The sequence below is a fragment of the Aotus nancymaae genome, unplaced genomic scaffold (assembly GCF_030222135.1).
Source record: "Aotus nancymaae isolate 86718 unplaced genomic scaffold, 86718_ANA_hifiasm-v0.15.2.pri h1tg000019l, whole genome shotgun sequence".
NCBI lineage: Eukaryota > Metazoa > Chordata > Mammalia > Primates > Aotidae > Aotus > Aotus nancymaae.
In genome coordinates, this window is record NW_026988431.1 from 58,680,290 (window position 1) to 58,693,556 (window position 13,267).

At 39.1% G+C, this 13,267-nt stretch overlaps 1 protein-coding gene across 5 annotated transcripts in view; it reads right to left on the minus strand.

The window, feature by feature from the left end:
- Positions 1 to 13,267, minus strand: part of GOLIM4 (golgi integral membrane protein 4) — an 87,191-nt gene that overhangs the window by 6,885 nt on the left and 67,039 nt on the right. For 2 of the 5 annotated variants that reach the window (XM_012470947.2, XM_012470944.2), the window contains 6 exons: positions 11,752 to 12,084; positions 9,069 to 9,325; positions 8,520 to 8,599; positions 7,043 to 7,152; positions 4,229 to 4,396; positions 3,789 to 3,857 (listed from right to left, as the gene is read on the minus strand). In XM_012470947.2, the coding sequence (XP_012326370.2) occupies positions 3,789 to 3,857; positions 4,229 to 4,396; positions 7,043 to 7,152; positions 8,520 to 8,599; positions 9,069 to 9,325; positions 11,752 to 12,084 (1,017 nt within the window). Of the gene's footprint in view, positions 1 to 3,788; positions 3,858 to 4,228; positions 4,397 to 7,042; positions 7,153 to 8,516; positions 8,600 to 9,068; positions 9,326 to 11,751; positions 12,085 to 13,267 lie in introns of all 5 variants that reach the window. The other 3 variants (XM_012470946.3, XM_012470943.3, XM_012470945.3) reach the window with 2 other exon arrangements.

Consider the following 13,267-nt stretch of genomic DNA (forward strand, 5'->3'; position numbering starts at 1 on the left):
GACATACAGATTATGTCTTCCACAACTGGCCCTCTTAGCATCCTGCTAAAGCTGTCACAATGCTTTGTCAGATTTCCCAAACACTGCTGTTGTTACTCATTTTTATCTACTGAAATATAATGTTTTAGGCATTTTAGAAAAGAGCCTTATCTGATGTCACAAAGTTTAATAAACGGCCAAATAAAAAATAAAACAGGTTCACTGAGTCTTAAAATAGGCTTTGACTGGATATCCTCTCTTGGTGTCTATTAACACCTTTCTTTTACACATTAAAGATGCTATGGGGTGAGCCAAGGCAGAAAGCTGAGCCTTAAGTAGGTAAGAACAGTAGGATCCAAAGAGGTAGACAGAAGGTTATGAACAAAAGGCCTTCAGCAACATTAGCTATGGTGATGAACACCCTGCTTTTAACAAGTTTCTTCCAATTGAAAAACTTCTTGGTCAAGCATGGTGGCTCATGCCTGTAATCCCAGCACTTTGGAAGGCCAAGGTGAAAGGACCACCTGAGGTCAGGAGTTCAAGACCAGCCAGACCAACATGGCAAAACCCTGTCTCTACTACAAATACAAAAATTAGCTGGGTGTGGTGGTGGACACCTGTAATCCCAGCTACTCAGGAGGCTGAGGCAGGAGAATTGCTTGAACCAGGGAGTCAGAGGTTGCAGTGAGCCGAGATTGCATCACTGCACTCCAGCCTGGGCGACAGTGAAGACTCTGTTTCAAGAAACAAAAAACAACAACAACAAAAAGAAAAGCTTCTTGACATGGTGCTCACAGGCTGGCAGTCTCGTGTAGGTAGATGTATATATTTGGCCAGTGAAGGTGAACAAAACCCTTGTACTTGTTCTCTTCTGCATGTTCAGATTAATCTGCTTTCAGTTACATTGAGGGAAATTAAGGTATTCTGATTTTTCGGTCATTTAATCTATACATGGTTGAACATGTAAATAATTTTAAAGTGTACATAGCACTTTTCGGCAATGCCATAATTGTCTTGTTTGCTTACAAGTCGATAAAACATTTGGAATGTAAGCAACATAAGGAAGGGATCATGACGCGGGGAAGGGATCATGACGCGGGGAAGGGATCATGACGCGGGGAAGGGATCATGACGCGGGGAAGGGATCATGACGCGGGGAAGGGATCATGACGCGGGGAAGGGATCATGACGCGGGGAAGGGATCATGACGTGGGGAAGGGATCATGATGCGGGGAAGGGATCATGATGTGAGGAAGGGATCATGCCTTCCACTGAAATAATCCCAAATGAGAAACAAGGAATGCTTGTAAATAATAACAATTTTTATGTCTTAGAAAGATAAGACTTACTGCACTAAGATAAAAGAAGGCAGAGTAGTATAAATTTCCTGAAATTACACTTCTTTTGGGTCCTGTACTCTTAGAGGTCAAGTCTATAAGTCTGACAGGCTATACCTCTGAACAGGTGCAGCCCTGGCAAGATGCAATTCTTCCCCAGGAAGAAATGCTGACAGAAATAAGTTTGTGCACTGGAGGGGAAGGGAAGCGATGGTAGCCACAGGCCTTGCATTCTAGTGGTTAGCTGGGGCAGCTGCAAAACTCTAAGGTTTAATGGAGATATTAAAACAAACAAACAAACAAAAACAGTGCACAGTTCCATAGCATGTCATGGTTTTCAGAGTGCTTCCTTCCACCAATGAGGTTTCATACGTATAAAAACACTTAAAAACACATATTGTTTTTAAGTGTAATCCATACACTTAAAAACAATATGTGTTTGCATATACTATGCTCCCCTTTATTTTTCTCATTTTGCCATAGTCTGACAAGAACTTTGTCTCTATCACTAGCATTTAAATGGTATTTGGGAACCACTCTTCTCCTCTCTCAAGGGAAGACCCGGGAATAATGGATAGAGGTGGCAAGATGCAAACATTAATCATCTCAGAAACAAATCACAAAAATACAGCACAGCGTGAACAAGGCTCGGGGGCAGAGAGGAAAGTTACACTGGGAAGAAAAAAAGGCACACACAACTTCCACTAGGAGCGCAAGGAGCAACAGCTCTCAGTGATGGGCTGGCAACCTGGAGCACGTGCAGGAGGGGATCTGGACACTGTTATAAGAATTTTTGGCAGGAACCAGGTAAACATAATTAGGACCTGGGGCCAGGTGCAGCAAGAGGAAAAGAGTCCTGTCGGTCCAGCAGATCCGAAGGGGGATGAGTGATGGGGTGAGGAGCAGTTGCTGAGTTTAGGCAGCACTCAGCCCGGGCAACCTCCTCTGTCTCAGCACCATTTCTCCTTCCCTCTTGCATCTGTCTTTCTTCTCTTTCTACTCTTGATTACTCTTGGATCACAGGATTTCCCTCCTCTACCTTAACTGATCATAATATAAAAGTGAAAAGGAATCAGTAAATACTGATTAAAATTTTATGTTTAACGTTCTGAATTTTTAAAAGGAAGCCAAGGTGAATCTTTTCTCTTTTAATCCCTCAAAGACTCCTCTTATCGGACATAATAAAACAAAATGATATCAGTCTAGACATCTTGTTACATGAGAGGTCCGGAGGAGTATCTTTTTCTTGCCAAATGTCTTAATATTCAAAGTCTCTATCTTCTCTACTGCTCTTTCTGACAAGACAGTCAAGGGTCTTGATTAGGATGAGAAGCCAGAGAACAAAAAGATCAAGCCAGTTAAAATGCATGTAACTAGACAGGTTGCCAGTGACCTTAAAGAGCAGCACCCTTTTTTGTTTTCCTGGTATAAGCACAAATTTTATCATTAGCTCTGAAAAGCTGAGAAAATCAGTAAGAACAAGAAAGCAGACCTAGTGGAGGGAACTGTGTGTGTGAGAGCACAGGGCATGATTTCTGCACAGGGTCTCCGGTGGTGGGTTGTGTTCAGTCTGCTGTATGTCCATCCTCCCATCGGGTTCCCTTTAGGGATAAAGCCACACATTTCCAAGACACCTGGCTGAGAAGCGGCTCTGACCCAGGGTTTTAATTTGGGAACCACTTACTGGTCCATAAGGAGACTAAATATAGGGTCTTGGCCTAATTCCTATCAGACTCGTAAATATTACAGTTGTCTATACAGCAGAATGCTGTGATAAAATGGCTACAAGAAACAGCATTCACCAATCAGTTATAGGAATGTAGCATCACAATAAATGCTACTTCTACCTAATTAACAACCAGATGCCAGAAATTCACAATGAAAAGCAAACTAAAATAAAATATTAAGAAACTTTACCCAAATGCATTTTACTCAACTGAGCGCTTTACATCTTTTTCCTTTTCTTTATTGTTAATTAAGATACTGAATTCTTATGAGGAAAAAGGCCAGAAGAAGAGACTGTAAAATTTACAAAAATGTTTGGAGGTTGTTAAGTTGATCCCAACAGACGCTACGGGGTATCCTGTGAGGTCGGCACTGGGGAGATGGCCGCGGAAAAAGCTACAGGGGCTAGTCCGGATTCCCTCAACGTGCAGAGGGAGACAGGAGAAAATGTTCTAACGAAAAATCATACAAATCTAAGTCCACCATTCCTGGAAAGCCAAATGCGCTCTTAATTCAAAATTTCGGGTGAGAACCAAAGAGATGGATTCTATTATCCTGCTTTTATTATCTCCTAACCAAATGTCTCCAGTGCCATAATCCATTTTTGCTTAAACCACAGTTTCTTATCCTGCTTAAGTCTTTCTGAACATTTCTGTGGAAGGCATGTCAAAGCCAATACTGCCGAGGTTTGTTTAAGATTAGTGTACGTGATAGACCAATCTGATCAGGGGATTCAATTCTCACTACCTCCTCTTCTGCCTCTTCCTGGTACTGTTCATCAACATTATCCTCCTGCTGGTCTGGATTTCCTGCCATCTGTTGAAACAAGAGAGGAGGTTCATGTTACTGTACATCAGACGCCCTTGACACAGTACTCTGGGAAAAAGAACAAGGATGCCACCATGAAAAGGGTAGTTTCAAAGCATCTGTGGCCAGGAAGTGATGACTAATCATTTCTAATACAAAGCCCAGGATGTCCACTGCATCCTCAGATGTACGGCATATCATTTCAAATGCCATATGAATATCTCTCTCAGAGCAGAGGCATATCGTTTCATAAAGTGGCCTAAAAACCACCAAAGTGGCAAACCTTCCATCAATGTAGATTATGACTAACCTTTTACATAAGCCAGATGTTTGTCAAAATACCCCAGTTAAACCCACCCTTCCTCGTGGCATCTGCTTACCACCAAATGTTCCTCTACTTCTGTATTTTCTTGCTTTTGATTACTTTGTTTTTGTCCTTCATTTTCATCTGGCAAATTTTCTTCTCTCACTTGCTCAGCTTCTTCAAATTCATCCTCACCTTGATTATTAGGATCATCTGCTGGGTTTATGTCCTCTACAGCTGCTCTCTGTAAAATTTTAAAAAGCAACTACACTTTAAAACTGAGGATCAAGTTTAATTTCATTCGAAAGGCTACATACTGGTAGAAAATGAAATCATCCTTCACTGAATTGTTCAGATCTATCCTTGCCAAGACTTACAAGAATCAAGCATTGCACTGTCAAAAGGGAAAACTCCTGCTTTTACTTGTCAGAGGCTGATGAATCACAATGAGGTACAAATAGCACTTCTTTTCTGCAAGTGATTTCAAAACAGTTCTCAAAGCTCTACTGACACAAGTAATGTAAACAGAACTGAATAAACAAGAAAATAATTAATAAAAGAAGACCAAGTGAGAAAAAATATATACTAATTTAGGTGGGGGATTTAGATGGGCAATTAACTCTTTTCGCTGCTATGTTGATTTTTATGCAAGCTTCCCTGTGCAAGCAATTTTTAACATGTCAGCAGGTGAAAAGCAATTGATGGGAAAGAAGGCCCATACCAGAAAGGACCCATAAAGAGGCCGGGAAAGGAGACAAGACAAGAAAAAGGCTAACTCAAAAGGAAACGGTCAATTTCTAGTATGGCTCAAATTTCTTAATTAAAAAACACTTTCTTGAAACCGAGAGATGTTGACCTGGCAAGAGATGGGAGTTAAAAGGAACTGAGCTACCAAACTGCCCAATAGGGTAATATATTATGAAAAATGTCATCCCCAAATCATCTCCTAAGTTACTGTGCTCGACAAAGGTCCTTCATATTATCAACTTTAGAATTATTTCAATTTTCCACTTAAGCTCCCTAAGCACCTTCCAAATAATAAACGTCCTAATAAAGATTTAGATTTTAGAGGCTGAGATGGGCAGGAACGGTGATGCTCGTCATGAGCCTCCCCAATCACTCCCAGGTCATCAATAGGACACTTACTAAAGTTGTAAACGCTTCTAAGAGAGAGGAAAGCCACAGAGTAGGATTCGGTCTCTATCAGTATTCTCCAGACAAGATTCTACTTCAGTTCACTTAAGAGTCTTGAACATGTCTGAGAGTTCACTGCAGTCTCAGCTGATCTGTTTTCTGAACATCCTTGGCCATAAATGTTATTGAAGTGCAAATGACATTATTCTTGGGAATGCAGAGACTAACAAATTACCACCTTCACACTCAACTCTAATTACTCCACAATCTCTTGTCATATGGATTTTCTTTAGTGCACTATCAATAATTTGTATGGAAATATAGGGAAAATGTAACATATTCTTTTCAGAAGAAAGTACCAAATATCTTTTGCAAAAGTTCATGAAAATGACTAGCTCACCTCTGACCAAGTAACAAGTATGAATTAGCAGGCACAGTTGTTATGTTCGAATAAAACAGAGAGAAAAAGAAAGGAACAAGTGGGATTAATAATTTCTAATTAAAAAGAAGAATGGTACAAAGGCCAGTGTTTCCCAGCATGTTCCCCAGAACAAATAAACAGAGGATAGGAAAGTAAAGGATCATATAGTCAAGTAATCAGCACCTACAGCAGTTCCCAAACAAGTGACTGGAGTACTCTCCCTTTCTCCCACCCATGCACATTTGCAGGCCTTTGTACACTTGCTTTCTTGCTCTCTCATGGACAGACTCTTGCACTCTCATATGTTTCTGTTCTCAAGTATTTGCTCTTTCCTGAAAATATTTCAGGACTAGGTTCCCTGGAGCGTATTTTCAGAAATCTTGATGCAAGGGATGGTAGGGAAAGGTGTTCTGCACATCTCAGTGCAAGCTAAGTGGAAAAGCTGTTTCCATCAAGAGGGCTTTAAGTAGCTAGCAGAAAGACTTTCTCGATGATTATCAAGGACATGCGTCCTTCTTGTAATCATCCACTGAATCGATATAAACCGGGCCCATGTGATAGCACAGACTGTTATAAACATAGTAGTTTATTTACTGGCAAAAGATGACAGGATAGCGAAAATAAGTTGTAAAAGTTATCTACACGTACAGGAACAGGCTCACTAAACACATGTTTGCCTCACTTGTAGGCAGGGCCAAGGCTCTAGCCCAACCAGCTGAATTGGAGATCTCAGTAGTTTTTGGTAAACACAAATAACAATGCTGGTAATTAGATGTCTATCTATTTATATTCTAAATTTTCTGTACCATTGCAGTACCTGAACAACTCTTCATGTCTCAAATCACACATCCTTATCCATATATTTATTAAAATGGTCACTAGACTGCTGAGAGATTACAGAGTCACACGACATACCTAACACCCTAGGAGACGGCTTAACATGCTCAGGCAAGGTCAGTTTCCTTTCTCCGGTGCCGTCTCCAACTTCTACACTTGCCTTTTATTCCTCCATCTTTCAGAGTTACTACATATTTCAATCTCTTTCAATTTTGCTTTTCTAGGTTTTAGTTTTATTAATCTAAAAGTCATTAGAAAAAAAAAAATCCTGTGTTTTTTTTCCCCAGAGCAACCATTAAACCAGCTCATCACATGCACATACACCATGGTTTACAGTTAAAAACACTGCCCATATATAATTATGCAAGCCACTTTCCTTCTGTGCTGAGGATATAACAGAAATATACAGGGCTAGAGGCTGGCATCAGGCAAATTTTCAACTCTCTTTCCCACCTTATAAATTTACCACGTGTCAGGGGCAGAAGAGAAGATACTTACATCTGCCTCAGATTCTGGGTTAGCCTCTTGGGGTCCTTGTTCATGAGGCTCATGTCTATTACCTGGGTTTCCTTCTGCTTCATCTTGGTGCTGGTTGTCTCTTTCATAGGCTAGCAAATCAAAGGAACGAAAATCAGCCCAAAATGAATCAAATAGGATTCTTCCCTTTCAACTCAAGGAAAAGCCAGCAGTGGACTTTCTTATAGACTGTATAACCTCCACCTCAGTTAACTCAACATAAGGCCTATGTCTTGGCTTTTCTGAATACAGTTATGTTCTTTACACAGACTGTGTGTCTAAAGAGATGATATGGGTTAGACATTTTTCTTCTAAAATAAATATTTATAACAGGGGCTATAATTTTTCCCACATATGCAAGAAAACCACAACAATCAAAACTTTCTCAATAAAAGAAAGCCCAGTTGATTGGACACTGCTGAAGAAATCAACTAATGTTTGATAATATCAGAGGAAATAGCTAGGCTCCAAAAGAAGAAACTGATAGTTTCAGGAAATGCAGCGAAGACCAACCCCATCTGTGGAGCTCAAAACCAAATATAGCCCATCACATGTTTTCTGATACAGTAATGAGGAAGACTGCCACAGCACAGAAACAGCACACATTTATACTCAGATGTTTACTTGCTGCTTTTTGAAAAAATATTTAAAGAGAATTGAGCACAAAAAGAGAACAAATCACTTCAAAAAATAATAATATAGAAGAGGAAAGTTTAAGTATATGGAGAGTATTAAGCCTAGAGAAAATAATGATACAGAGTAACTTACCAACAGACTTCAAGTGCACAAAGGGGTTTACTACATAGAGAAGAGAGCAAACCATTCTCTAGTCTTACTGATATTAGAACAAAAAAGCTTAAAGTGCCACATGGAGGACATAAGGAAAACAATTTCTTGACTGTAAGAGCTGTACAATATCACAACAGGCTATTGAGGGAGATTGTATGTAATCACTTTCTCTGACTTTTTAGGAAAGGATACACATCTAAGTGTTAGTGGTGCCAGAGAGACAGTTAGTTACATTCTGGTTCTATTATAACAGTAAGCAATATTTGATAAATTACATACTAAGTGCTTACCATAAATGAAAGCTACTATTGACTTAATTTGAAAACATTTTAAGGCAATGATGTAAGGACTTCCAAGGTAAGGAGAAAATGTAGATGTTTCCCAAAGCATAATAATCCTATAATAATTTGTCAGAAATATTATAATTAGCATATAAAAAGCTTAAACTACAGGGAAAATGATAGGGAAGACACAGATTACCTTGAGCAATTTTCACTAGCAGTGTGCACTGTTTAGGAGGATTAAGAGAAAGACATGATTCACAAATCTCCTTTGCACTTACTCAGGAATGCCTATAGCTCATTGATGTTATATAATATTGGCTCATTGATAATATACAATGTTATCAAGTAATTAATTAAAACATTCATCATCTAAGAAGTCTCACCACCTCCTTCCTCTTCCTGGATTCCCTGGTCCTCTGCTCCCTGAACAATATCATTATCCATAGCATCATAATGAGCTTGCTGCCTACGAGAGACACAAACAAGATAAATCCAGTGAGACAAATTCAGTGGCACAGACTGACATAGGTCATTTATCTTTAAAGATAGTAATAAGCAATATTTCTCATCCTTTTTAAGAAGCCATAAAAACTTTTTAAAACCCTCTTATGTATGCAATTAGGTATAATAAAAATTCCAGATACATTTTCAAAAGACATCTTAAAAAGATAAAATATCTTTTAATGATAAAGTTAAGCTGGCACAAAGGTGCAAAGCTATTTAGAGAACTAACCTATCGCTTTTAAGCAGAAAAAAATATTATTTTTAAAATTAAATATTTGGCATTTAATTCTCAAGTAGCTGTTCTGCCTCGGCTATTTGAGCAATATGAGCCCCTTAACTTCATGAACCACAAATGCACAAAACTGTTTTTAATTTGTATATGAAAACTGGAGCAGGGGCCGTCTACGTTCACTGAAGAAGGGGAAGGCTACCGCAGCTGCCCTTGGTGCTGCTGCTGGCCCTCCTCATGCTCGGCCTGCCTCTGCAGGGCCGTCTCTCTTGCCAGCTGCTGCTGCTGCTGTTGCCGCTGCCGTAACAGGTGCCCCTGCAGCCTCTGCTGGTGCAAAGCTTCCTGGTGTTCCCGCAGCCGCTGGGCCTCCTCCGCCTGCTGCACTGCCAGTCTCTGCTGTTCTAACTGCTCCTCATACGGTGATCGGAACTTGATAACTGGCTTGGCTGAAGGGTACACCTGGGGAGAAAGAGAGTTGGTGCAGAGCAAGAGGGGTTAGCTGCTCTAGGTTTTCTCTTCATTTGTTTCCCCGACAAACGCGGGAGGCACAGCTGGTTTATTAACACCTATTTGTCAGGTGAACTGTGATTATACATAAAGTCCCAAAACTCCTATTTCCCAATTTTCTCTGAATCATCCTTGGCTTGTTTAGCAGCTGATATTTCCAACTGCTGGTATTAAGGTAGATTTTCAATGTGCTTCCTTCTCAAATGGTACAGAGGGTGCAACAGAAGATCAGTTTCAAACTGTAATTAAGTTTATGTTCACAGGCTCTGATATAAATAAGTAGTTGGTAACTTTGGTAACTTAACATTAACTGGGCAATCTGTGACCTAATGTTACGCCTAAGGCCTTTTCCATAAACAGTTAAAGACCAAGGGATGTTAATTAACTCTAGTAATGTATATACCACTCCCAGGCTAAGCACAGCCAAAAATAAAAAAAAGTCACATTCCAGATTATAGTGGAAAAGCAGATAATTGATTTTTTTTCAAAGAAACTAAGAATGGCTGAGAAGATGGTGCCTTCTTATTAAAGGAATATCTGATACAGCAATTGTTAAAATTCTGCTTCCGAGATATTCTCTCATCCCAGTTATAATGGCTTTTATCAAAAATGCCACAAAAATGCTGGTGAGGATGTGGAGAAAGAGGAACCCTCATACACTGTTGGTGAGAATGTAAATTACTATAGCCAATGTGAAAAACAGTATGGAGGTTTCTTAAACTAGAACTAGAACTACCATATGATCCAGCAATCCTATTACTGGGCACACATCCAGGAGAAAGGAATCGCCATATTGAAGAGTTACCTGCACTCTCAGCTTTATTGCAGCATTACTCACAATGGCTGAAATATGAAATCAACCTGAGTCCATCAATGGATGAATGGATAAAGAAAATGTGGTATGTATGCACAGTCATAAAAAAGAATGAAATCCTGTCATCTGCAGCAACATGGATGGAACTGGAGGTCATTATGCTAAGTGAAAAAATCCACGCACAGAAAGACATATATGACATGTTCTCAATTCATGTGGGAGTTAAAAAAAACAGATCTTGATAAGATAGAGGTGAACTGGTGGTTACCAGAAGATGGAAAGGGGGATGAAGAGAGATTGATAAATGGTACCAACATATGGTTAGAGAGAAAAAATAAGACCTAATGTTTGGTAGTTCAGTAGGGTGACTACAGTTAACAATAATCTATGTTATATTTCAAAATAATTAGAAGAGAAGAATCTGACTGTTCCCAAAATAGAGATAAATATTTGATGTGATGGATATCCCAATTACCTAGATTTGATTATTATACATTATATGAATATTTCAAAATATTAAACATACTCTGAAAATATATACATATATTATGCATCAATAAAAAATGTCTGCATCCAAATGAGCTACTCCACATCCTCTCTGCCATACTAACAAAAGCACACAAAATTCTCACCAAAGGAAAGAGGGTAGAGAGTTGGGAAGTAAAGCTGCTGGGGAATTACTTCCTCTATTGGGGAAGGATACAAGACTGGAAGAAGCTTTCTGAGGCTAAGTTTGCAACTACCTAAGAGGGCAACTACAGAGGTCTTCACACCTGCTCAGCCTAAAGCCTCAAGCAGCTTGAAGTCTCAGAAAATCTCAGAGTTATAAACAGAAGGTGATCAGCATGTAAATTCCAGGTAACCTACTGTTGAGAATCAGTTTACAGACAGTAAAAGAAAGACATCTAGCTGCACTGTTGGTTTAAAAGAGGAAAGGGTGAGTTTTCTTTTAAAGCATCATTTATAATAATCCTCATCATATTTTTTGTAAGAAAGGGAAAAGTCTTATGTGTAAGTGGCATGCCCAGTAGGAGGAGCCTGAGCAGAGGCTGTTTAGATATGCTCACCTAGCAGAATATCCCCACGTAGTAAAATCAGATTTTTGATAATTAAATATCCACCTGGAAGGTGAATGCAAAAGCCAACATACTGACAATAAATGAACAGGGAGAGGAGGATGCCTGATCATAGAAAATGAGCCTTTTGTCTGCCTCAAGATGCTCGAGACAGGACTTGGGAACAAACTGGGAAGGTGCCCCACCCAGTTCTCACCTGTTCTACTCTACTAAGGTGATGTGAGGATGAATCTCTGACTGTATACAACCGAGAAAAACAACAATGCACATATTTAACAGGTGTGCTCTCTCATCACCGATCATCTTTCTGAGGTATGCAAGTAGCTATGCTGTTAACATTGCAAGAGAAAACTTAAATATGTGCACATAACGTTTAGTAAAATCATTCATATTTTAATTGTAGAGATGTTGATATATTATCTTAATATGTAAAATAAAGCCAGGTTTTCCATTCCAGTATGCCACACCATGAGTGGGTGGCCTCGTACCTCAGCGTGTGCGCGCCCTTCCAGGAGGTTCACTGCCTCTCGCTGCTCACGCTGCTCTTTCCACTCGCGATCCTGCTCCTCTGGGGACGGGTCGTGTTCCTCCTCAAGATGTTCTGCTTGCCCGACCTGCTCCATTTCTTCCTCCTCCAGGGCCTTTCTGTGCTCCTCTTCCACCTGATGCTCCTCATGCTCTCTGGGTTCCACTTCTTGTTGGATTGGCTCTGGGGGAGCCTGAAATTCTGCCTCCTTATGGGTGGGAGCATAGAGTTTTGTTTCTTCTGCTCTTCCAGGAATTGCTTCATGGTTCTGCCACACATCACTATTTCGAGACACCTAGGCCAAGCACATCACTGGGAATGACACTTCCATTTCAAAAGTAATGATGTAATTTCTTTATTTCCATGTCTATGGAGCTACAACATAAGCAAGTGTCTAGAAATATATACAGTCCTGGCTTTACAGCAGCAATGGAGTCAGTTAATTTTCTCACTGTGTAATCTCAGTTATAAAATAGAGAATATAAGCGAAACCTCATCTGCGAAGAAATAACCTGGAAAATAAAACCTACAAGTAACCAGTATCTCAGAAGTAATGAAATTCCTATCTTCCCTTAGAATAAAAAGGAAAAAAACTTCAAACTTCAAGTGATAAAATATTTACATAATTTTCTTCAATGTAAAATTTTGTTTTAAATAATTATTTGAAAAGAGAAGGATAAGATAAAATTGAGGAATTCTTATTTTTTAATTAGTTTGGTTTACTAATTTAAAAAAGAATGCTATTACTAATGAACATCCATGTTAGTTCAACATAGTGCCTGTTAAGTAAGATATAATAAAATATTTTTAATGTATTAAAGTAGTAATTCTTGGTAAAACAGCAGGAGTCTTTTGTAAACATTTTTTATTGCTAATGTAGAAAACCCTGAGCAGAAAAAAAAAGAAATGTCTTTTTCAGAATATTCCTCCTCTAAAATTAGTTGTTTCAAATCAGTTCTCCTTATGTTTCAGAGATCTCTATATGATCTGCATTACCTAGAAAGTGAGGAAGAAAGAGGATATAGTAACAACAACAACAAAAAATCACCCTTTTTCTCTCTTTCAGCTTCAGTATCAGAAAAAAAAAATACCTTCTTTGGTCAGACTGCTCTTCCAAAATTGAAATAAATGTGAAACTCTATTCCTAAATTAGCCAGAGATATAATTATCAAATGTGAGAAATTGGACTGTTTTAATAAACTAGGGAGAAAAGTCCTTTCTCAGACATTTGAGGACAACTAGAGTTGCATATTATACCAATATCCTCACATATCTGGCAAGCTTGACATAATACTGCCCCAGCTTTACAGATCTCTTCTCTAAAGAGATCTAAGGAATTTCAAACACTTGTAATTTGTCTTCACAATATCCTAGCGAGGAAGGTTAGAGCAGATAATTCTTATCTCCACCTCAGAGATGGAAAAACTGAAGCTGAGTCACTGGAAGATTAATCCAGTAAACTGGTAGTCTGTCAAGAG